This window comes from Pituophis catenifer, unplaced genomic scaffold, assembly GCF_029215685.1.
Source record: "Pituophis catenifer annectens isolate HBS135680 unplaced genomic scaffold, rPitCat1.0.hap2 SCAF_16, whole genome shotgun sequence".
Lineage (NCBI taxonomy): Eukaryota > Metazoa > Chordata > Lepidosauria > Squamata > Colubridae > Pituophis > Pituophis catenifer.
Genome location: NW_027256896.1, coordinates 11,790,496 through 11,815,601, shown reverse-complemented (window position 1 = coordinate 11,815,601; position 25,106 = coordinate 11,790,496). Strand labels below are relative to the sequence as shown.

General features: G+C 44.0%; 1 protein-coding gene across 1 annotated transcript in view; it reads right to left on the bottom strand.

Moving 5' to 3' along the window:
• Window positions 1–25,106, bottom strand: part of NTN3 (netrin 3) — a 114,952-nt gene that overhangs the window by 48,769 nt on the left and 41,077 nt on the right. The window contains 1 exon segment of the mRNA XM_070955141.1: window positions 9,738–9,926. Within this exon segment, the coding sequence (XP_070811242.1) occupies window positions 9,738–9,926 (189 nt within the window).

Sequence of the window (25,106 nt, the reverse complement as noted above, 5' to 3'; positions counted from 1 at the left end):
GGCCCGGTTTTTGCCCTTCTCAAGCCTCTGTTCATGTCCTGCACTTACCTGAATTCAAAATGGGCCACGTGGGGACTCCTGGGAGGGGTGGGGCAGGATGGGCGGGGCCGGTCATGAGTGTGATTTGGGGATTCTCTGAACTGCACAGATTTTAGCTAGAGGTTCTCCCGAACCCATGCGAACCCCCAGCAGCCCACCCCTGCTTCCAGGGCATTAAAGTCTGTGGTTAGGCCATCCACCAGACTGTATCGCTTCTTAATGGAGATGCTTTGTCACTAATACTCTACAATTACGGGCTCAGAAGATCTCAGGGCAGGACTTGCCCCAACAGACTCCAAGCTGGTGTTTCAGCTCCACAAATTAGAAGAGAGAGGAAACAGAATATAATTCAACAGAGGAAGGGAGGGGAATGTTTCTCTTAAGTATTCGCCGGGAAAGGAAGACGGCTGAAAGACTGCCAGGGGTTTATGGGATGGGGGGAAGAGTAGAGCGGGTGGGAATTGACCTAGACTTCACTTCAGACACTCTGATGCAGACAGCCTCAAGCCTTCCTGAACGAATCCCCAGCTCTGCCTTGGCACCTCACCACTTTGGACCGCAAATCAGCACTTTGTGTGTACCTGTGTGGCATAGGATTGTTTCAAGGAAGGCATTTAAATCCCGAGCAAAGAACATAAGCTGAGTAACAAGAGCTTCAATTTCCACCATGCCTGGTGAAAAGCTAAGATTGGAGCAATTGGGAGAAAGGTAAATAAATGACTTGGGGAGGAAGGCTTGACAAAGATCAGCTGACTCTTTCTAACAAGCTGCCTAGTGCACAAGGTTTCACTTATTGTGTTCTAGACCAGGGGTCTTTCAAGCTTTAAGACTTGGGGACTTTGTTGCTTGTATCCTTACGATTTATATTGATTGTCTTCTAATAGGATTTGATTGCTTATTTGTACCCTATGACTATCATTAAGTGTTGTACCTTATGATTCTTGACAAATGTATCTTGTCTTTTTATGTACACCGAGAGCATATGCACCAAAGACAAATTCCTTGTGTGTCCAATCACACTTGACCAATAAAGAATTCAATTCAATTCAATTCAATTCAATTCAATTCAATTCAATTCTATTCTATTCTATTCTATTCTATTCTATTCTATTCTATTCTATTCTAATTCTATTCTATGATTCTTGATGAATGCATCTTGTCTTTTTATGTACACTGAGAGCATATGCACCAAAGACAAATTCCTTGTGTGTCCAATCACACTTGGCCAATAAAGAATTCTATTCTGTTCTGTTCTGTTCTGTTCTGTTCTGTTCTGTTCTGTTCTGTTCTACCCTACCCTACCCTACCCTATCCTATCCTATCCTACTCTACTCTACTCTACTCTATTCTATGTAAGCAATTGTTCATATGAAACAATGTTCTGTCTGTTTTGTAACAAGAAGAGAATGTTGTCATAATGACCGTGGCTTCAATTTCTTGCTTGTTTTAACATTCTCTTCCAGTGATTCAAGCCACGCAGTCTTGAGCAACCTGAAGATTATTTGATTTTACATTCCAAAATAAAGCTGTCGTTCCTCTGGGTCCATAACAGTAGCTTGGCACAGCTACTCAGAAATACTCTGATATAGAATTTCTCTGCCTACCTCCCGATTTGATGTTCACAGATTAAGATTAAGGAGCCAGGACAATGGATGGAAGATTGAAGTCCAGTCCTTAAACAGAGATTAATATTTTCATGCTGAAGCAGACATTCCTGGAAATAGGCCGATAGGGTATGATTTGATTGCTTATTTGTACCCTATGACTATCATTAAGTGTTGTACCTTAGGATTCTTGACGAATGTATCTTGTCTTTTGTGTACAATGAGAGCGTATGCACCAAAGACAAATTCCTTGTGTGTCCAATCACACTTGGCCAATAAAAAATTCAACTCAATTCAATTCAATTCAATTCAATTCAATTCAATTCAATTCTCTTCTCTTCTCTTCTCTTCTCTTCTCTTCTCTTCTCTTCTCTTCTCTTCTCCTCTCCTCTCCTCTCCTCTCCTCTCCTCTCCTTTCCTACCCTTCCCTTCCCTTCCCTTCCATTCTATTCTATTCTATTCTCAGTCATCCATCCAGGTCATGGTTTGTCCCAGTTTCAAGAGGCAACTGGACTTCCTTAGTTTTCTTTGAAGAAGTTTTGCTTCTCATCCAAGAAGCTTCTTCAGAAAACATCAGCACAGCTCCAAATCAGAGCTGAAGAAGCTTCTTGGATGAGAAGCGAAGCATCTTCGCTAAAGAAAAACCAGAAAGTCCAAGTTGCCTCTTGGAAAAGCACCTTTGGGACAACTATGATTCCATGATTCTAAGTACAGACAGTAGGTTCTCTCTAAAATTTCTCCCCTTCTCCAACTCTTCCCCCCTTCTCTCCAGGGCCTGCAGCACATTCTTTTCTTGGCTCTACTACCTGATTTCCTTGTAACCAGAGAACGGCAGGGGCTCAAACCTGAGCGCATCTACCCACAAAACATGAGTTCCACCCTTGAGGTCTTGGCTCCAGCGTAAAACTGGGGGATGGGAAGGCCAACAAAAGAAAAGCTTGGGAGAGCCAGCTTCAAAATGAATCAATCTCAAACATAATGCCTTGTGTGCCCAGTGTATTTCTCTGTACAGGCCTACCAAGAGACCGGGGAAAATTTCACAGCAGCTGTGGTTCCAAGGAGATCCTTTTCTAGCCCCACCAGAGGAAATGACTCAGGCTTGTTTTTTCTTTTTTAATTTAATTTTTTTATTTTTTGAGAAACCGCAGACTGACAAGTTCATTGCCTGCCTGCCACTCTTTGCTGGGCTGCATTTTTATGGGTGGGTGGGTGGGTGGGTATTTTTCTCATCCCCACATGCTCTCCAGGAGAGTGTGTGGAATGAAGGAAGAGAGAAATCGAGGCAACTGTCCAACCAGAATGGCTGTAGACAGCAGAAGGGCATTTTGGGGTCACGTCCCTTGCTCCGTGGAGGACCCCAGAGACTAAAGAAATGGAAAGGAAAAGCTGTGATGGAGAAACTTCGGGGCTGACAGTTACATCAAATCATCATCATCATTGTAAAATGGTTAAGGGACTGGAGGATAAAACATATGACGAACGGTTGCAGGAATGGGTATGTCTAGTTTAATGAAAAGAAGGACTAGGGGAGACATGATAGCAGTCTTCCGATATCTCAGGGGCTGCCACAAAGAAGAGGGACTCAAGCGATTCTCCAAAGCACCTGAAGGCAGGATAAGAAACAATGGATGGAAACTAACCAAGGAGAGAAGCAACCTAGAACTAAGGAAAAAATTCCTGACAGTGAGAACAATTAATCAGTGGAACAGCTTGCTTTCAGAAGTTCTGTGCTCCAACACTGTGCTCCAACACTGAAGCTTTCTAAGAAGAGATAGGACAACCATTTGTCGGAAACGGTATAGGGTTTCCTGCTTAAGGGAAGGGGGGTTGGACTAGAAGACCTCCAAGGTCCCTTCCCACTCTGTTATTCTGTCATCATAATAATCTATCAAGCAGAGAAGAGAATCTGACAATGACTTGTATAAAATCAGCCCGGGTGGGAAGGGGAGCTGCGAGCTCAGTTTTCGCTATTACAGCCAAAAATGGAGTCTGGGAGGACACTGCAGGCCGGTCCTTCACTGTTTCCAGGATGGCTTCACAGGCCAGATCTAAGCACCTGGATCTGGTCCATGGGCCTTGAGTTTGACACCCCTGTGCTAGACTATCAACATCTTCATCATTCATTATGAATGGTGCAGACAGTGACTGTCCATCTTGGAGCACCACCATCCTTAGTGCATGTTAGAAGGCTTGGTTCCAGACCTTATTGCTGGTAGAAGAGGAGCAGGTAGATCACTAGGCTATGATCTACTAGACTATCAACATCCTCATCACTCATTATGGATGATGTAGTTAGTGAAAGGGCCACATAACTCACCACCATCCTCCGTGCCATTACTCACACCCAATGTTGGCCTTATCTTCTGTTCCTGCCATTACCTCTCACATCCCCCCTAGCTCAAAATAGAGGCACACTTGAAAAAAAAAAAGCAGTAAGGTGTGGCCAGGACAAAACCTACATTTGGGTTTCATTTCCATGCCATTTAAAACTAATTCAGCTCAACCGCAGTTTGCATGATTGCTTGCCATTCAGGCATTTAATACTTTTCTCCTCCGGTCCAATTAAAGCTGTTCCATCAGGAGCAAATTTGGATCGGTTCCAGATGCTATAACTAAGATGTTCGGGGAATACAAGTGAGGGAGGGGAGGGGGAGGATTTAGGGCCTGAAGATGGCATATTAAGAGCCAAGAGGGTTGTGTGTATAGAAGAAGGAGTGGCAGAACCTGGGGGGTGGAGTTAAAAGAGGGACTAGCCTAGAATCCCTACGTAGCCACAAATAGAATAGAATAGAATAGAATAGAATAGAATAGAATAGAATAGAATAGAATAGAATAGAATAGAATAGAATAGAATAGAATAACAGAGTTGGAAGGGACCTTGGAGGTCTTCTAGTCCAACCCCCTGCTTAGGCAGGAAACCCTACACAACTTCAGACAAATTGGTAGCCTTGGTATTACAGTGGTCTAAGGCACCCTGTTATTAAGCTGGTTATTAAGACCAGCTGCCTGCAATTACTGCAGGTTCGAATCTCGCCAAGGCTCAAGGTTGACTCAGCCATCCATCCTTTCTAAGGTAGGTAAATTGAGGTCCCAGTTGTGGGGGCAATAAGCTGACTTTGTATAAATATACAAAAGGATGAAGGCTATTGCTGAGCACATTGTAAGCCGCCCTGAGTCTCCGGAGAAGGGCGGCATATAAATCAAATTAAAAAAATAAAAAATAAAAAAAAATGGTTATCCAACATCTTCTTAAAAACCTCCAGGGTTGGAGAATTCACAACTTCTGGAGGAAAGTTGTTCCACTGATTCATTGTTCTCACTGTCAGGAAATTTCTCCTTAGTTCTAGGTTGCTTCTCTCCTTGATTAGTTTCCACCCGTTGCTTCTTATCCTGCCCTCAGGTGCTTTGGAGAATAGCTTGACTCCCTCTTCTTTGTGGCAGCCCCTGAGATATTGGAAGACTGCTATCATGTCTCCCCTGGTCCTTCTTTTCATTAAACTAGAGATACCCAGTTCCTGCAACCATTCTTCATATGTTTTAGCCTCCAGTCCCCTAAGCTTCTTTGTTGCTCTTCTATGCACTCTTTCTAGAGTCTCCACATCTTGTTTTTACATCGTGGCGACCAAAAGTGAATGCAGTATTCCAAGTGTGGCCTTACCAAGGCCTTATAAAGTTGCATTAACACTTCACGTGATCTTGATTCTATCCCTCTGTATATGCAGCCTAGAACTGTGTTGGCTTTTTAAGCAGCTGCTGCACACTGCAGGCTCATACTTAAATGGTTGTCCACTAAGATTCCAAGATCCCTCTCACAGTTACTACTATTGAGCAAGGTACCACCTATACTGTACCTGTGCATTTTGTTTTTCTTGCCTAAATGTAGAACCTCGCCTTTTGTTTTTTCCAGAAAAAAGATGGGACAACTTATTCTTCAAAGCACCTGAAGGCAGGACAAGAAGTAGTGGGTAGAAGCTTAATACAGAGAGATCCAACATAGAATTAAGGAGAACCATTGAATTCTGTTGACCCTTATTTAACTCCAAGCAAGTGTTAAGTTTTCGTTGAGAAGATTCCTAGGCTGTTTAGCAATACATTGGCTTACATGTGGACCTGCACTGTCATGCCTGACATTGTCAGATGACTAGTCGGAGTTCCCTGTTCACCCACTTCCTTATCTGTAGGTTGGCTAAATTGTCCCGGGGATGTGTCATTTCCCTTCCCTTTGCTACATCTCCAGATCTCCTGGCCTCCACAAGCCACGTCTCTTTTCTCAGTGCCAAGGATGTAGCTAGTCATATTTCCCCTCTCCAACCCCCCCCACCCCTTCCCCTCTCCACCCCCACCCCCCACCCCTGCTCCTTCCCTGTGGTATCTTCTGGCTGGAAACCAAACTTGGTTTCCAAGTTTGACTTCAATTCTGTGTTGCAATCCCTCCCAGATGGCTTTTTGAGAAACAGAGGGAGTCCTTCCAAGGTGGCGGGGCAACAAAATTCACCATGTGCTTGAGCGGAGAGCATGAACTTTTCAGACGGAGATGTCATGATAGGGGAAAAAAAGAGGCACAGATGGTGAAGCCTTGCCAGATCGCCCGCCTGGGTGATTTAACAATGACGTCTCCGTTCGCTAATAATCTGGGTGAGAAGGAAGTCCCCGTCCCGCTTCTCTCGGTCTGGATTTTTACAAGACGCTTGTTAACGTTGGAACATTTTTCTGTGTGTGGCGCACGTTTTGTCCGATTCCCTTGAGACAGATTGCGGTGTTATTTTTTTTCTAGGCCATTCAGGAAGACTGAAGAAAGGGTTCTCCAAAGCACTCAGAATGAGGCCTGTCTTCAAACAGAAACACCAAATTCTTGCTGGTTTGTAGGACACCCAGCGATGAAGCGCTGTGAACTGCCAGGAAATTTATTTTCTTGGAACCAAAACATTTGCAGTTTCTGGAAAAAAGAAAGCAGCTTGCTTTGCTGTGTAAACCTTGGCTTTTGCTCTACCAAATACCTTACAAGGGTCAGTGCTTATAAACAAAAAGCAAATAATAATGATGATTAAACAAAAAAACATATCTTGAGGTTACTGAATTCTGTACGCGTAACCGTAGAAATGGTGGTAGACTTTAAGAGAAACCCTTCCATACTTCCACCTCTTACAATACTAGACAACACAGTATCAACAGTAGAGACCTTCAAATTTCTAGGTTCTACTATATCTCAAGACCTAAAATGGACACCTAACATCAAAAACGTCATCAAAATAGCACAACAAAGAATGTTCTTTCTCAAGAAGCTCAAACTGCTCCAAAGAGCTGCTGATCCAGTTCTACAGAGGAATTATTGAGTCTGTCTTCTGCACCTCTATAACTGTCTGGTTTGGTTCTGCAACCCAACAAGAGAGACACAGACTTTGGAGGATAATTAGAACTACAGAAAAAACAGTGGCTACCAACCTGCCTTCCATTGAAGACCTGTATATACCGCACGGGTTAAAAAGAGGGCTGTGAAAATATCTACAGACCCCTCGCATCCTGGACATAAACTGTTTCAACTCCTACCCTCAAAACGACGCTATAGAGCACTGTACGCCAGAACAACTAGACACAAAGACAGTTTTTTCCCGAATGCCATCACTGCTAAACAAATAATTCCCTCAACACTGTCAAATTATTCACTAAGTCTGCATTACTATTAATCTTCTCATCGTTCCTATCACCTTTCTCCCACTTATGACTGCATCACTGTAACTTTGTTCCTTGAATCCTTATGATTTATATTGATTGTTTCCCAGTATGATTTGATTGCTTATTTGTTCCCTATGACTATCATTAAGTGTTGTACCTTATGATTCTTGATGAATGTATTTTGTCATTTTAGGTACACAGAGAGCATTTGCACCAAAGACAAGAGGTTTTCCCGAACCCCTGCAAACTCCCAGCAGCCCACCCTTGATCATACCCTTCCTTGTGGACATTGACACATTGAGGAAGCTGATGAAGGCTTGTGGGCTTCAATGGGTACATGCAGAATGGAGACCACAGCAGCCCTACGAAGGAGCAAAACTGTCACTAGTTCTCCAGTTATTTCTCCGATCCTAGTTGGCAGGCTGCCGTCTTACATTATTGCAAGTGAGGATGACTCCCTCAAGTCTGGTGCCAATTTTGTTTCTTCTTTGACCTACAAAGTAGGAGCACACCGCCCTCCTGCAGATGTTGGCAGAGCCGGATGGCTCTACTCATAAGGTGTGGCATCGTACCGCACTTTTCAAGACAGTCCCAAATGGGATGACGGGAAGTCTGAATGAAGGAAAGCCCCAAACTAGGGAATCAAAAGTAAAATCTGAGATTACATCTAGGGAAATTTTATTTTATTTATGTATTTATTAGATGTTTATCCTGCCTTTATAAGTAAATCTAGGCAGCAAACATTCATAACACTGCTCCCTCCGCCTCTTTTTCTCCACAACAACAATCTTGTGAGGTGGATTGGACTGAGAGAGAGAGCAACTGGCCCAAAGTCACCCAGTCTGCTTTCAAGCCTAAAGTGGGACTAGAATTCACCGTCTCCTGGTGATTGGCTCAAAGCCACCCAGTCAGCTTTCATGCTTAAAGTGGGACTAGAACTTGCCATCACCCGGTGATTGGCCCAAAGCCACCCAGTCAGTTTTCATGCCTAAAGTGGGACTAGAACTCACTGTCTCCTGGTCATTGGCCCAGTCATCCATCTGGCTTTCATACCTAAGGTGGGACTAGAATTCACCATCTCCTGGTGATTGGCCCAAAGTCACCCAGTTGGCTTTCATGCCTAAAGTGGGGCTTGAACTCACTGTGTCCTAGGTTAACACCTTCACCACTACACCAAATTGCTCATTATTTAATCTCAGGCTCTTTGGCTGTTCACGAGGTAGGTGGCTGAGCCCAGAGGTGTGGCTTGTATTGTGAATCTCGTTGTAGTGTCTCAGTTATTGCATTTTGATGGTTTTAACTCTGCTTTGTATTTTGTTGAATATGGGTTTGTTTATTTGTTGTTAGTTATCCCGAGTAACGTACATCAGATAAGCAGCCATATTAGTTCTCTAAATAAATAAACAAACATAATATTGATTTAATAGTTCAGTGTCGAGACCGCCTGACTCCACCACGACTCTGGGTGGCTTACAATTAAAAAATAATTAAAAAGAAAACAGAGATATCAAAGAAAAGGGAAGACAAACCACAAAGAGTGCAGCAATTATTTTATGCTGATGGAGGAATCAACGCAAAGTATAAAAAAATGGATCTAATTTTTTTTAGTCTTTTGATTTTAAACTCAGATACATAGTTTGCACCTTGATTGCACTGGAAAGAAACAGAGAGAGAGAGGGGAGAGAGAGAAAGAGAGAGATACAGAGAGAGATGAGAGAAAGAGAGAGAGAGATGAGAGAGAGAGAAAGAGAGAGAGATGAGAGAGATGAGAGAGAGAAAGGGAGAGAGAGGAGAGAGAGGAGAGAGAGAGGAGAGAGAGAGAGGAGAGAGAGAGAGGAGAGCCTAAATTGAGAGAGAGAGAGAGAGAGAGAGAGAGAGAGAGAGAGAGAGAGAGAGGGAGAGAGAGAGAGAGAGAAAGATGAGAGAGATGAGAGAGAGAAAGGGAGAGAGAGGAGAGAGAGGAGAGAAAGAGAAGAGAGAGAGAGGAGAGAGATGAGAGAGAAAGAGAGAGAGCAGAGGAAGAAGAGGAGGAAGGTAACAGCATTCCGTGCGCCTTTGGCATTGAGTCATGTTGGCCACATGACCACGGAGACGTCTTCGGCTTTGAAAGGAGATGAGCACCGCTCCCTACTGTGTTTCCCTGAAAATAAGACCCTGTCTTATATTTTTTTGAAGCCTGAAATAAGTGCTTGGCCTTATTGCCATGCGCTCAAAAGCCCAATTGGGCTTATTATCAGGGGATGTCTTATTTTGGGGGAAACAGGGTAGAGTCGGGAAAGACTAACACATATGTGTGAGGGGAACCTTTACCTTTACCTTTAAGTGGTTCCAATTCTGCTTGCCCGAGACACAGTCCAACTCATCCTGCTCGGCCTCTTTGCTGAGCCCCCATACTGGCCACGAACCCCATTCGTTCCTTACCTCGGCAGGCCTTGCGATCAGAGATAGACTTGCTCACGTCGCGGTAGAAGCCCTCTTTGCAGTAATGGCAGTGCCGCCCAGCCGTATTGTGCCGACAGTTGAGGCAGACGCCACCGCTCTTGCGTCCAGAGAGCTTGTAGAGCTCCATGTTGAAACGGCAACGCCGGGCATGAAGGTTGCAGTTACAGGCTGAAAAGGAAGAGATGGAACAGGTGAGAAGGGACGGACATTTTTCAACACCTAGCAAAAGGCTGGCTATAAAACAGCCAAGCGAGTAGGAATGTTCATGCCAACTTGAGCCTGGATAGCTCAACAGACAGAGCTCTGTAATTTAACACCAGCTGTCTGCAATTAAAGTAAGATCAAATCCCGCCAGGCTCAAGGTTGACTCAGCCTTCCATCCTTTCTAAGGTAGGTAAATTGAGGACTCAGTTTGTGGGGGCAATAAGCTGACTTTGTATAAATATACAAAAGACCTCTGTGTTCAAATTATAAGCAGCTGTGTCCTCTTTGCCGATGATGTTCAACTATTCAACACCACAGACAACTCTACTACCCTTCAAAATGACCTAAACTATGTATCTGAATGGTCAAACAATTGGCAACTTCAAATCTCTGCTAACAAATGCTCAGTCCTGCACATTGGCAATAGAAATAAGAACATCAAATATTTGCTGGAAATGATCTAAAAGTTGACCTACACTCTGTCAAGGACCTAGGAGTATTCACTTCTAAAGATCTAAGTCCCAGAGCTCACTGTAACATCATTGCAAAAAAGGCATTAAGAGTTGTCAATCTCATTTTACGAAGTTTTCTCTCTGGTAACGCTAGACTTCAAACTAGGGCATATAAAACCTTTGCCAGACCTACTGTATACTTGAATACTGTTCACCTGCCTGGAATCCTCACTGTATTTCAGACAACAATACACTAGAGAGGGTCCAGAGATACTTTGTTAGAAGAGTACTCAAATCCTCTGCTGGAAATAAAATTCCCTATCCCACCAGGCTTTAAATTTTAGGTCTGGATAGCCTCAAACTACGCCGTCTACATTCCGACCTATGCTTAGTTCATAAGATTATTTACCAAAACCTCCTACCTGTAAATGAGGACTTGAATTTCAACTGTAATAACACAAGGGCTATCAATAGATTCAAACTCAATGTAATTCGCTCTGATCTTGATTGTAGGAAATATGTCTTCTGCAATAGAGTAGTAAATGTCTGGAACACTCTACCTGATCCTGTTGTTAGTCTCGCTAATCCCCATACCTTTGACCTTAAACTGTCTCCCGTGGACCTTTCATGTTTCTTAAGAGGTCCCTAAGGGGACGTGCATAAGCGCACCAGCTGCCTACCGACCCTGTCCTACCGTCCCCATTTATATGCACTCATTCTATGTGTTGATGGCTATGTTTTGCCTATTTATATCCTTTTATTTGTGCCAATTTTTTTTCATGTGTCCATGTCTATGTCTATACTGTTACTTGTTTCCTTCTACTTGTTGATAGATAGATAGATAGATAGATAGATAGATAGATAGATAGATAGATAGATAGTAAATGATAATGATAGAAAGAAAGATAGATAGATAGATAGATAGATAGATAGATAGATAGATAGATAGATATACTGTAGATAGATGATAGATAAATAGATAGATAGATAGATAGATAGATAGATAGATAGATAGATAGATAGTAAATGATAGATAGATAGTAAATGATAATGATAGAAAGATAGATAGATACATAGATAGATATAGATAGATAGATAGATAGATAGATAGATAGATAGATAGATAGATAGATAGATGGTAAATGATAATGATAGATAGATAGATAGATAGATAGATAGAAAATGATAATGATAAATAGAGATAGATAGATAGTAAATGATAATGATAGAGATAGATAGATAGAGATAGATAGTAAATGATAGATAGATAGTAAATGATAATGATAGAAAGATAGATACATAAATAGATAGATATAGATAGATAGATGATAGATAGATAGATAGATAGAGAGAGAGAGAGAGAGAGAGAGAGAGAGACAGACAGATGGTAAATGATAATGATAGATAGAGAGACAGAGAGAGGGAGGGAGAGAGAGGGAGGGAGAGAGAGAGATGGGACTTGGGGAATGGGTCCCACCAACTTCAGAAACAGGATTCAGTTGCAGGCAGTTGGGGGGAAAAAAAACCACCCCAGCAGGCAGTCGACCAACGTGTTAGGCTTGGCAAGACCATCTCCATTCTCTTCCTTAACATGACCGTGCTTGAATCTGTGCTGCTAAAACGTGCCATTTGCACACGCTTCGCTTTCCCTCCCAAGTTGCACAGCTAAAAACTTGTCTCGCAACCGCCAGTCAGTTTTTGCTACAGCTCAATCTTTCTCTCTCTCTCTCTCTCTCTCGCTCTCTCTCTCGCTCTCAAAACTAATTACAGGCCTGAATGGTCCCTGCTGTTTGAGGGTATTAATAAGAATTTAATTGCATGCTATTGGGCTAATTATATAGCAGCTTTGCTTGCTTCCTTCCTCGCGTAAGCCCAGCCAATTCCCCCACTCCTTTCTGTTTTCTTTTTTCTTTTCTTTTTTTAAACTCACACAACTAATTAACCAATCAAGGTTCAAATAATTTGTAAATAATGGGGCAATTATGACCCAAGGCTGGCGTTCTTATGCCTTTTATGCAGGCTACTGAAATTCCCTGATGGAGCGGAGACCTGTCAATTTTCTCCGGCACGGCGTCTGCAAATTGGCTAGGAACGATTAGCCGGTGGGAGATTCTTCCTGAAATTTTAAGAGCGCCAACTTGTGCCAAACCCACAACCAAGTGGAGCTCTGCTAGCGGGTAAAGGGTCTGCTGTCTACCATCCCCGGAGATCTGCAGATGTTCCTTTCGCCAAGCCGGAGAAACCTGGTCTCGAAACAAAGCTGCCACACCCTCCACCCTCCAACTCTGTTCATAAAAGTGCTTGTGGAATGCCATGCAATGTTTATTTTGGCTCGGGAGGACCCGGCTGGGTTGCCCAAGCAAGCAGCTCTCAACGCAGAAGTAGTTTAACGAATTGCCCATCTTTTTTTTTTAAGTTTTCTATTTTTATCTCTCATAAACACATTTACATGTACAGTCATTTATCCATCATTTTTCATTCACCTTATCTTTTAACATTGAAACAGTGACATTTATGCTGGCTGGGGCACGTCGTGAGAATGGCTGATGGTCGGATTCTGAAAGATCTCCTGTATGGAGAACTAGTGCAGGGAAAGTGCCTCAGAGGGAGACCACAGCTGTGATATATGGATATCTGCAAGAGGGACCTAGAGGCCCTGGGAATGGACATTAACAACTGGGAAAACTTGACCTCCGATCGTTCAGCTTGGAGGCTAAAGACGCAGCATGGCCTTCTCCAATTCGAAGAGACACTTTTTCAGCAGGCTGAGGCAAAGAGGCAGTCCCGGAACCAGCGAAATCTGGAGGCTGGGCAGGGGATGGAATGTATCTGCCCTCAGTGTGGAAGGGATTGCCACTCTCCCTCGAATTGGCCTTTCTAGTCACCCTAGATGCTGTTTTAGGACCTCTTTCCAGAGCATGATACCATAGTCTCTTGAGACTGAAGGATGCCAATGATGAATCATGATATTTTTTAACTTTCATTTTTTTTAAAAAAAATTGATTTATATGCCGCCCTTCTCCGGAGACTCAGGGCGGCTTACAATGTACTAAGCAATAGCCTTCATTCTTTTGTATATTTATACAAAGTCAGCTTATTGCCCCCACAAACTGGGTCCTCAATTTACCTACCTTAGAAAGGATGGAAGGCTGAGTCAACCTTGAGCCTTGGCGAGATTCGAACCTGCAGTAATTGCAGGCAGCTGGTCTTAATAACAGGGTGCTTTAGACCACTGTACTACAAGGCTCTTGCATTTTTACTTTTTACTTTTTCGGGGCTGCTCTTTTACCATTCACCTTTACTCCAATCTTTCTTCTTCTCCTCCCCTTCTCTTCCTTCCTCTTTCTCCTCCTACTTTCTTCCTTCTTCCTCTCCTTCTCTTTCCTACTTCCCCTTCCCTTCCCCCACTCCTCTCTTCTTCCCCCGTCTAGTCTTCTCTTCTACTCCTCTTTCCTCTCCCTTTTCTTCCTCTCCTTTTCGCTTTCTTCTTTCTCTCCCTCTTCTCTCCTCTCTTCTCCTCTCCTCTCTCTCTACTCCTTCCCCTCTTTCTTGTTGTTTCCCTTTTCAGTTCAATCTAAAGTGGTATTGCCCATCTTCACTGTTCAGAAAGAAAGAGATGCTCAGACGGATGGCTTTGTTTGGGAGGAAACGGTTGGCAGGATGGTTTGACCTGCCAAAACATGATTTTAAGGGTGCCCCAAAAAGCTGGCACCATATTTGCATTCTCTAGTGGTTGTCTTGAAAGAATTCTGGGTTATGTGCAATTGAAACCAGATAGGATTTTACTTTGGGGATGGATGGATAAATAGTTTGGCAGGGGGTGGGTGGGTTAGGAAACTTTGTTTTTGTAGATGACAAAAACAGCGAGATTAGAAATTAAAAGACGCTTGCTCCTGGGGAGGAAAGTTATGGCAAATCTAGACAGCTTACTAAAAAGCAGAGACATCACTTTGCCAATAAATGTGCGTATAGTCAAGGCCATGGTTTTCCCAGTTGCAATGTATGGCTGTGAAAGTTAGACCATAAGAAAGGCTGAGCGCCAAAGAATTGAGGCCTTTGAACTCTGGTGCTGGAGAAGGCAATCCAATCAGTCAGTCCTAGAGGAGATCAACCCTGATTGCTCTTTAGAAGGCCAGATCCTGCAGAGGAAACTCAAATGCTTTGGCCACCTAATGAGGAGGAAGGACTCACTGGAGAAGAGCCTAATGCTGGGAAAGATTGAGGGCAAAAGAAGAAGGGGACGGCAGAGAACGAGGTGGCTGGATGGAGTCACTGAAGCAGTTGGTGTGAGCTTAAATGGACTCCGGGGGATGGTAGAGGACAGGAAGGCCTGGAGGAACGTTGTCCATGGGGTCGCGATGGGTTGGACACGACTTCGCAACTAACAACAACAGCAGCGAGATTAGTTGATGCACAAAGATGGAAAGATGTGGCTTTGTCCACAAGTTGATGAGGATGTTGGAGCTTGCTGGAAAGGCAAAATTCATTTTCTTTGTATCAGAGAAAATATTAGTGTTTATTGCTGACTGGAAACTCCTTAGAATTTTTTGTGTGAAAATAGAAAAAAAAATGATTAATGGTTGTGATGATTAGACAGAAAGATTACAGAAAGAAGAAGTCTATCTTGTAGCCACGGAATAAGAAGTAAATTTATAATTGAACATATAACTGCGATAAAGGAGTTTTTCCTTTATCTTTCTCCTTTCCTTTCTATTTTTCTTTTACTTTCTCTTCTTTCCCTCTTCCCTCTCCACCCTTCTTTCCTTTCATGATGTGCCTTTTAAATTATAAATCTGAAGTTGGAGCTGCTCCTGTCAAGCTGAAATGCAAAGAAAGGTAGGTAGATGTGACGCATAAGGGCAGGGGTGGGCTGCTAGGGGTTTGCAAGGGTTAGGGAAAACCTCTAGCTAAGATTCTGTGCAGCTCGGAGAACCCCCAAATCCCACTCCTGGCTAGCCCCACCCACTCCTCCCCTCCCCTCCCAGGAGTCCCCATGCGGCCCGTTTTGGATGCAGGTAACTGCAGGGCGTGCGTGGAGGCTCAGGCAGGGTGAAAAATGGGCCTACTGGAGGGCCTCCGGAGCCTGGGGAGGCCGTTTTCACCCTCCTGGAGGCTCAAGAAAAGCCTCTGGAGCCTGGGGAGGGCAACCCCCCTACTGTGGTACAGGAGGCTGACTAGGCCATGCCTACCTTGGCCACGCCCACCCAGCAACCAGGCAGAGAACCCCTTGCTAAAATTTTTGAAGCCCACTCCTGCATAAGGGTATTTATCAATAAACTAGAAGAACAGAGATGTTCCTTTTATATTAGTTCTTAAATTATTAGGAGTTACTGTATCAATTCTCCTTTGAAAATAGCACTTGAAAATGGGTTGATGCAAACTTGAGAGGATCATGAATTTTGAAAACAACCCAGACAAGTTATTTTTTTCCTTCCTTCCTTCCTGCCTGCCTGCCCGCCCTCCCCTCTTTCTTTCTTTCTTTCTTTCTTTCTTTCTTTCTTTCTTTCTTTCTTTCTTTCCTTCCTTCCTTCCTTCCTTCCTTCCTTCCTTCCTTTCCTTCCTTCCTTCCTTCCTTCCTCTTTCTTCCTCTTTCTTTCTTTCTTTCTTTCTTTCTTTCTTTCTTTCTTTCTTTCTTTCTTTCTTTCTTTCATGGGTTAGGTTTAGAGCAAGCAGAAGAAGCTCTGAGTATTTAGAAACCAACTATCATGAAATTTTAATAATGAAGTCTGCACAAGAAGATACAGTTGGCATCCATCATTAGTTTTGCTCAGAATCTAAGACCTTTTGGGGGGGGGGGGAAAGCAAGAAATTTATACCGCAGCGACCGTATTTTTGCAGCTTGTTTCATTTTGCAGCGAAAGAGGTTTTGGTAGAGCAGATCCACTTTTTCCAGCAACCTGATGCTCATGGAACATCTCCACTCTGCATTATGCATGCTGCTGCACCCCCAAAGCATTAATATCTCCATGGAAAAGGGGAACTTTACTGAGAGCCTTAGCAACAACCTCACACATTCACACACACAGACACACATTCAATGAGGGGGAGGGTTTTATGCAGATTCACCCTGATTGCCTTCCATTGATGGGGGTTTCCATCAGAATACCAATAGACCAGCCAAACAAAGGGTGAACTCAAAAGAGCACAAAAGAGGATCCCTTCCCCTCTGACCCTTAACCTTTAACCTTCCATTTTCCTGGGATCACCCTCCCCCCCTTGCAATCCAACAGCCCCTGTTGATAAGGTAGGGGGTGATCCATTTTAAAATACCATAAATCACTTGTCTCCACTTTATCCCGCCCAGAGTTGTTCTGTGATGAGATGATGAGCGGCCGATACATTGAATAAAAATCAATCATTAAATTAAAACCTCAAATTTTAGAAGGCTTCTTCTCCTTGGCCGTCACCCGATAAAGCTTGGGGGATTAGGGGACTGGAGGCTAAAACATATGAAGAACAGTTGCAGGAACTGGTTATGACTAGTTTGATGAGAAGGACTGGGGTGGCATGGACTAGGGCTGCAACAAAGAAGAGGAAGTCAAGCTATTCTCCAAAGCACCTGAGGGCAGGACAAGAAGCAATGGGTGGAAACTAATCAAGGAGAGAAGCAACTTAGAACTTAGGAGAAATTTCCTGACAGTGAGAACAATGAATCAGTGGAACAACCTGCGCCTCCAGAAATTGTGAATGCTCCAACACTGGAAGCTTTTAAGAAAATGTTGGATAACCATTTGTCTGAAGTGGTGTAGGGTTTCCTGCCTAAGCAGGGGGTTGGACTAGAAGACCTCCAAGGTCCCTTCCAACTCTGTTATTATATTATATTTCTCCAGGAGGAATCCAGAGCTGAGCCATGTAGAATGTGAAAGGAATTGAAAGCAAACCGATTCAAGGATAACTCTGACCAATGAGGCCTTCATCTCTGTGACTTGGAGGAGGTCACTTGGCAGAAGTAGGAGCTGTGCTTTGGTCAGCTGCAAAGTGGTGTCAAGCAGATGGCCAGAAGGTGGCACTGCAAGAACAAGTTCAGCCATTGACCCAACCAACCGATGACATTTTGCCTCTGGTCCCTTTCACTGAAACAGGATGCTAAAATGAACTGGAAGTTATACTGTCAGCCAACCTTCTCCACTTCTTAGTTGACTGGCCTTCAAAGGAGGGGATGGCATCATTGGCTGACTTTCTTCTTGAGAAGGATGGATTCCGGGACCCCTTGGGGAGACTTCACAAATGGACAGCTCCAATTGGGAAGCAAGCCCTGGAGGATGCCTTCTTCAGAGACACCATTCCAAAGAGATAGGTTCTCATGCTTTATACGGCACTGGTGAGGCCGCCTTGGAATACCATTATGTGCACCACGATAGAAAAAAGATGTTGAGACCCTGGAAAGTGTGCAGAGAAGAGCCACAAAGATGATCAGGGATCTGGAGGCTAAACCATATGATGAATGATTTAGGGAGCTATGTATGTGTAGCCCAAAGAAAGAGAAGGGTTAGACATGAAGCTGTCTCTTCCAGTAATATAATAATAATAAATAACAACAAAAACAACAGCAAAGTTGGAAGGGACCTTGAAGGTCTTCTAGTCCAACACCCTGCTTAGGCAGGAAACCCTACACTACTTCAGACAAATGGTTATCCAACATCTTCTTGAAAACTTCCAGTGTTGGAGCATTCACAACTTCTGGAGGCAAGTTGTTCCATTGATTTCTTTGTTCTCACTGTCAGGAAATTTCTCCTTAGTTCTAAGTTGCTTCTCTCCTTGATGAGTTTCTACCCATTGCTTCTTGTCCTGCCTTCAGGGGCTTTGGAGAATAGCTTGTCTCCCTCTTCTTTGTGGCAGCCTCTGAGATATTGGAAGACTGCCATCATGTCTCCCCTGGTCCTTCTTTTCATCAAACTAGACATGTCCAGTTCCAGCAACCGTTCTTCATATGTTTTCGCCTCTAGTCCCCTAATCATCTTCATTGCTCTTCTCTGCACTCTTTCTAGAGTCTCCACATCTTTTTTACATCGTGGTGTCCAAAACTGAATGCCGTATTCCAAGTGTGGCCTTACCAAGGAATTATAAAGTGGTATTAACACTTGACGTGATCTTGATTCTATCCCTCTGTTCATCCAGCCTAGAACTCTGTTGGCTTTTTTGGCAGCTGCTGCAACACTGCTGGCTCATATTTAAACAGTTGTCCACTAGGACTCCAAGATCCCTCTCACAGTTACTACTGTTGAGCAAGGTGCCACATATACTGTACCTGTGCATTTTGTTTTTTCTTGCCTAAATGTAGAACCTTGCTTTTTTGTTTGTTCAGAAAAGAGGGGGTTAACTTATTCTTCAAAGCACCTGAAGGCAGGACAAGAAGTAGTAGGTGGAAGCTTAATAAAGAGAGATCCAACCTAGGATTAAGGAGAAATTTCCTGAGAGTCAGAAGAATTAATCAGTGCAACAGAAGTGGGAGAATTTCAAGAAAAGTTTGCACAACCATTTGTTCAGGATGGTATAAGGCAAGGGTCTGCAACCTTAAACACTCAAAGAGCCATTTGGACCCGTTTCCCACAGAAAAGAAAACACCGGGAGCCACAAAAACACTCCCCGTGCCGGACTATTTCTTGAGCGGCCACCAAACTAGCATATGTAGTTGAATTAAACCTTCTGGTTTCTTCTGAAACTTTTCTTTTCTTGGATTTATCCATGGTTGGCCTACCGGGGGTTGAAAAGCTCAATAAATTGCGTGCCAGCGGGTGCTGCACATTGGTGGTTGTGACACATATTTTGAGCCGCAGCAGATGGATGAAAGAGCCACATGCGGCTCCAGCACCAGGAGAGGGTGAGTTCTAGTCCCGCCTTAGCCATGAAAGCCGGCTGGGTGACTTTGGGCCAATCACTCCCTCTCAGCCCAACCCAAATCACGGGGTTGTTGTCATGGGAAAAAAAGGAGGAAGGAGGAGCATTAGGCATGTTCGCCGCCTGGAGTTATTTGTAAAAAAAATAACGGCAAGATACAAATAAGATAAATAATTTTAAAAGATAAAAATCCTGCAGAGAGCGTGAAGCAATTCAGTCAGCCAAAGACAGTGCCAAGCTATTAAGCCATTAATCAACATATTATGACAAGTTTCACAATGGATGCCACACCTGCTTATGCCTTCAGAATCTACTGTTGGATTTGTTCTTAAGCAAAATATTTGGAAGGTAGTTATTGTTTTTTTTTTAAATGTAAATTCAACTCGGAATGAAATTCAGAGAAAAGATGGGAGCAATCCAGGTCAAGAGATGGATGCTCTGGGACTTGGTTTTTCGCTTCCGAGAAGCACAGGAGAACATAGCCAGCTGGCGAGAGCATGGTTACAAATGTGTAACCTGCTTACTGAATTGGCCATTTTCAAAAAGAATAGAGTTGGAAGGGACCTCGGAGGTCTTCTAGTCCAACCCCCTGCTCATGCAGGAGACCCTATTCCCCTTGATAGCGAATCTGTGGCAGCTGACACATGGAGCCCTTTCTGCAGGCACGCGAGCCGTAGCCCAGCTCAGTCCCACCGCACCTGTGCGCCAGGGGTGGGTTTTATATTTTTTTACTACCGGTTCTGTGGGTGTGGCTTATTTTATGGGCGTGACTTGATGGTCATGTGACAATTCTTTAGGATTTAACAGAGGTACTGGTCTACCAGGCTTTTAACTGCTTGCAGAGCTGTACCAATCTACTCATTTATTTTTGCAGGCACCGGTCTACTCTTTCGTTTTTGGAGGCACCGGTCTACTCATTTGTTTTTGGAGACACCGGTCTACCACCACACTTGCCTTTTAACACTGGTCAGCTGTAGGGTGACCTTCAGCCAGTCACTTTCTCTCAGCCCTGGGAAGGGGACAATGACAAATCGTTTTTGAAATACCTTGCCAAGAAAACGGCAGGGATTTGTTCAGGTTTGTCTCTGAAAATCAGATGCAATTGAACGGAAGGAAGAAAAGCAAATGGCATTCTAAGAAGACATTGCGAAAATAGACCCATTTAAAGTGAATATAAAGATAAAACCAGAGATTTTTCTCTTAGGTTTAATAGATAAGAGCACTTGGGGTGGGGTGAGGGGAATGAAACTTATTTATTTATTGTTTATTGGTTCGATTTAGATGCTGCCCTTCTCCAGAGACTCAGGGCGGCTTACAATGCATTAAGCAACAGCCTTCATACTTTTGTATATACCTGCTTAGTAGGGCTTTCGGCCCCTCCCCCCCCCAGCGGTGTTCTTTTTTATACAAAGTCAGTTTATTGCCCCTACAATCCGGGTCCTCATTTTATCTACCTCGGAAGGATGGAAGGCTGAGTCAACCTTGAGCCTGGTGAGATTTGAACTCGCAGTAATTGCAGGCAGCTGGCAACTAAGTGCTACTTAACAGCGCTTTAGTCCTCTGCACCACCAAGGCTTTGTGTGGTGCAGATATACACCAAATATAACTTTGATGTTATATATGCTGACAGCAGCAAGAATATACTCCATGCAGAAAAATATAAGAACATTTTGATTCACAGAACGGATGAACCGCTGCAAAAGTTGATGGAGTTAGCAGAGATGGCTCAATTGACTGCTTTGATTTAAAAAAAAAATAATAATTTTGTTTCTACTTAGAAGAAGTTTACTTTTAGACTTTGCGCTTGAGGTGGAAAAAAAATGAAACTTTGATTTTGGGTTTTGCTGACTCGACAGGTTCGCTGTTAGGGAAATGGCTAGTCTACATGAATACAATAAAAGTAAAAAGTTGAGGTTTTATGTTACTACGTTATTTGACTACAAGTTGGAAGTTGAAAGTCAATGCCTTTCTTTTTCTTTTCCCTTTTTCCCTGCACTTTTTTCCTCTTCCTTTTTTCCTCCCCTATTTTTCCATCACCTTCATTTTTCTTTGCATTTCTATATTTTATATTTTATATAAAACTAACAAAATATTTGTTTTAACATAAAAGAAAATTGACCCATGCACTAAGTTGGCAGAACACATAACAACATCCAACAGAGAGAGAGGGAGAGGGAGAAAGACAGAGAGAAGGGGGGAGAGGGAGATGGAGGGACAGAGAGAGGGAGAGAGGGAGGGAGAGGGAGAGACAGAGAGAGAGAGAGGGAGAGGGAGACGGAGACGGAGAGAGAGAGAAAGTGAGAGGGAGGGTGGGAGAGAGAGAGAGAAGGAGACACACACAGAGAAAGACAGAGACAGAGGGAGAGGGGGAGGGGGAGAGGGGGGAGAGAGAGAGGGAGGGAGAGAGAGAGACAGAGAGAGACAGAGAGAGAGAGAGAGAGGGAGGGAGGGAGAGAGAGACAGAGAGGGAGGGAGAGAGACAGAGACAGAGAGAGAAAAAGAGAGAGACAGAGAGAGAGAGAGGGAGAGACAGAGAGAGAAAAAGAGAGAGACAGAGAGAGGGAGAGAGAGAGACAGAGAGAGAAAGAGAGAGACAGAGAGAGAGGGAGGGAGGGAGAGAGACAGAGAGAGAGAAAGAGAGAGAAACAGAGAGGGAGGGAGGGAGAGAGAAAGAGACAGAGAGGGAGGGAGAGAGACAGACAGAGACAGAGAGAAAAAGAGAGAGACACAGAGAGAGGAAGAGAGAGACAGAGAGAGAGTAAGAGGGAGGGAGGGAGGGAGGGAGAGAGACAGATAGAGAGAGAGAGAGGGAGAGAGAGAGAGGGAGAGACAGAGAGAGAAAAAGAGAGACAGAGAGAGGGAGAGACAGAGAGAGAGAGAGAGAAAGAGGGAGGGAGAGAGAGAGAGAAACAGAGAGCAGGAGGGAGGGAGATACAGAGAGAGAAAGAGGGACAGAGAGAAGACAGACAGATAGACATCACAAATACACAGAGACACAATTTATCATGATTAAAACTCTCCAAGTCTAATCTAGACAGCTTGTGGCTAGAAACACGGAGACCGTGAGTTCTAGTCCTAGCTTTGGCCCAGAAACCAGCTGGGAGACTTTGGGCCAGTCCTTCTCTCTCAAACCTGGGAAGCAAGCAACCGCAAAACACTTCCAAAATCTTGCCAAGATAACTGCTGGGACTCACCCAAGGGTGGCGGGGTTACCAGGAGTCAAGACTGACTTGACGGCACCCCTCCACCTCAAAACCCATAATCCAATCCACTCTAACCAAACTTTTAATCTTAACCAAACGGTTAAGTGAGAATGTTAGGCGAGAATGTAACCTCTGGTTTGGAATTAACCAGCCTCAGTACTTTTAATGTTTTCCTTTGTATTTTTCTCCACGGGCATTTCATTCCCTGAATCAATGGCCTGAGGAAAGACTTAATGGAGGGTTCTCAAACTTTAGGTCACGATCTCCTTCCTCTGGAGGTCGTGGAGGTCATCCCGGCCACGCTTGCTTTGCCACAGGGAGAACACTGCCAATAACGCAGCCCTGTTTTGCCTCCACAAGCTCCCGGTTTTGAAAGTGGACAAAATCATGGGCGAAATACAGAATGACCAGAATTGGAGATTTTCTAGTTCAACTCCTTGCTCAAGCAAGAGCCTGGGGGCAGAGTCAAGAGAGGAATCAGCCTGGAGTCCTTACGTTCCCATAAGAGATCTAAGTCCAAATCCATCTTGAATTCCCTTGACTCTTCTTATCTAGCGCCAATGTAGTGCTGAATATTGGTTGACTAGATTCTTGTGCACAAGGGGTGAAATCCAGCAGGTTCTGACAGGTTCTGGCGAACTGGTAGCGGAAATTTTGAGTAGTTCGGAGAACTGGCAAATACCACCTCTGGCTGGCCCCAGAGTGGGGTGGGAGTGGAGATTTTGCAGTATCCTTCCTCTGCCATGCCCACCAAGCCACGCCCACAGAACCAGTAGTAAAAAAATCTGAATTTCACCACTGCTTGTGCATAAGGTAAAGGTAAAGGTTCCCCTCGCACATATGTGCTAGTCGTTCCCAGCTCTAGGGGGCAGTGCTATTCTCCGTTTCAAAGCCGAAGAGCCAGTGCTGTCCGATGACGTCTCCGTGGTCATGTGGCCGGCATGACTCAATGCCAAAGGCGCACGGAACGCTGTTACCTTCCCACCAAAGGTGGTCCCTATTTTTCTACTTGCATTTTTTAGGTGCTTTCGAACTGCTAGGTTGGCAGAAGCTGGGACAAGTCACGGGAGCTCGCCCTGTTACGCAGCACTAGGGATTCGAACTGCTGAACTGCCAACCTTTCGATCGACAAACTCAGCGTCTTAGCCACTGAGCCACCGCGTCCCAGTCTTCTTGTGCATAGGCATGAGCAATGGATCAAAAGATCTGGAACTGAACGTGTGGCTCTGATCCTTTGTGCCTGACAATTAGCCAGCCGTCCTCATGCTTTGGCAAGGAGTATATTTATTTATTATTTTATTTTATTTATTTTGTCGCATTTCTATGCCGCCCAACTCCCAAGGGACTCTCATATGCTGATGAATCCTAGCCTGGCCTTCTAAGAGCAACTAAAACGATTAAAGGCCTGAAGGCTAAAACATATGAAGAACGGTTGCAGGATGTGGGTTTGGCTAGTCTAGAGAAAAGGAGCACTAGGGGTGACAGGATAGCAGTACCCCAGTATTTAAGGGGCTGCCACAAAGAAGAGGGAGGAAGGGGTCAATTTATTTTCCAAAGCACCTGAGGGCAGGATAAGAAATAATGGATGGAAACTAATCAAGGAGAGAAGCAACCTTGAATTAAGGAGAAACTTTACCCTTAACCCTAATCTTAACAGTGAGAACAATTAAGCAGTGGAACTGCTTGCCTCCAGAGGTTATGGCTGCTTCATCACTGGAGGTTGTTAAGAAGAAGAGGGTGGACAGTCATTTGTCTGCAATGATATAGGATCTCCTGCCTGAGTAGAGGGTTGGACTGGAAGACCTCCAAGGTCTCGTCTTGTCTCCTCTCCTCTCCTCTCCTCTCCTCTCCTCTCCTCTCCTCTCTTCTCTTCTCTTCTCTTCTCCTCTCCCTCCCCCTCTCCCCTCCCCTCCTCTCTTCTTCCCTTCCCTTCTTTCTTCTCTCTTTCCTTCACTCCCACTCCTTTCCTTTCCTTTCTTTTCCTTTCCATTTCCATTTCCATTCTTATACTTATTTTTTCTCTTCTCTTCTTCTCTTCTCTTCTCTTCTCTTCTCTTCTCTTCTCTTCTCTTCTCTTCTCTTCTCTTCTCTTCTCTTCTCCTCTCCTCTCCCCTCCCCTCCTCCTCTCCCCCTCCCCTCCTCTTCTTCCCTTCCCTTCTTTCTTCTCTTTCCTTCACTCCCACTCCTTTCCTTTCCTTTCTTTTCCTTTCCATTTCCATTTCCATTCTTATACTTATTTTTTCTTTTTCTCTTCTCTTCTCTTCTCTTCTCTTCTCTTCTCTTCTCTTCTCTTCTCTTCTCTTCTCTTCTCCTCTCCTCTCCCCCTCCCCTCCTCCTCTCCCCTCCCCTCCTCTTCTTCCCTTCCCTTCTTTCTTCTCTCTTTCCTTCACTCCCACTCCTTTCCTTTCCTTTCCTTTCTTTTCCTTTCCATTTCCATTTCCATTCTTATACTTATTTTTTCTTTTTCTCTTCTCTTCTCTTCTCTTCTCTTCTCTTCTCTTCTCTTCTCTTCTCTTCTCCTCTCCTCTCCTCCCCTCCTCTCCTCTTCTTCCCTTCTTTCTTCTCTCTTTCCTTCACTCCCACTCCTTTCCTTTCCTTTCCTTTCCTTTCCTTTCCTTTCCTTTCCTTTCCTTTCCATTCCATTTCCATTT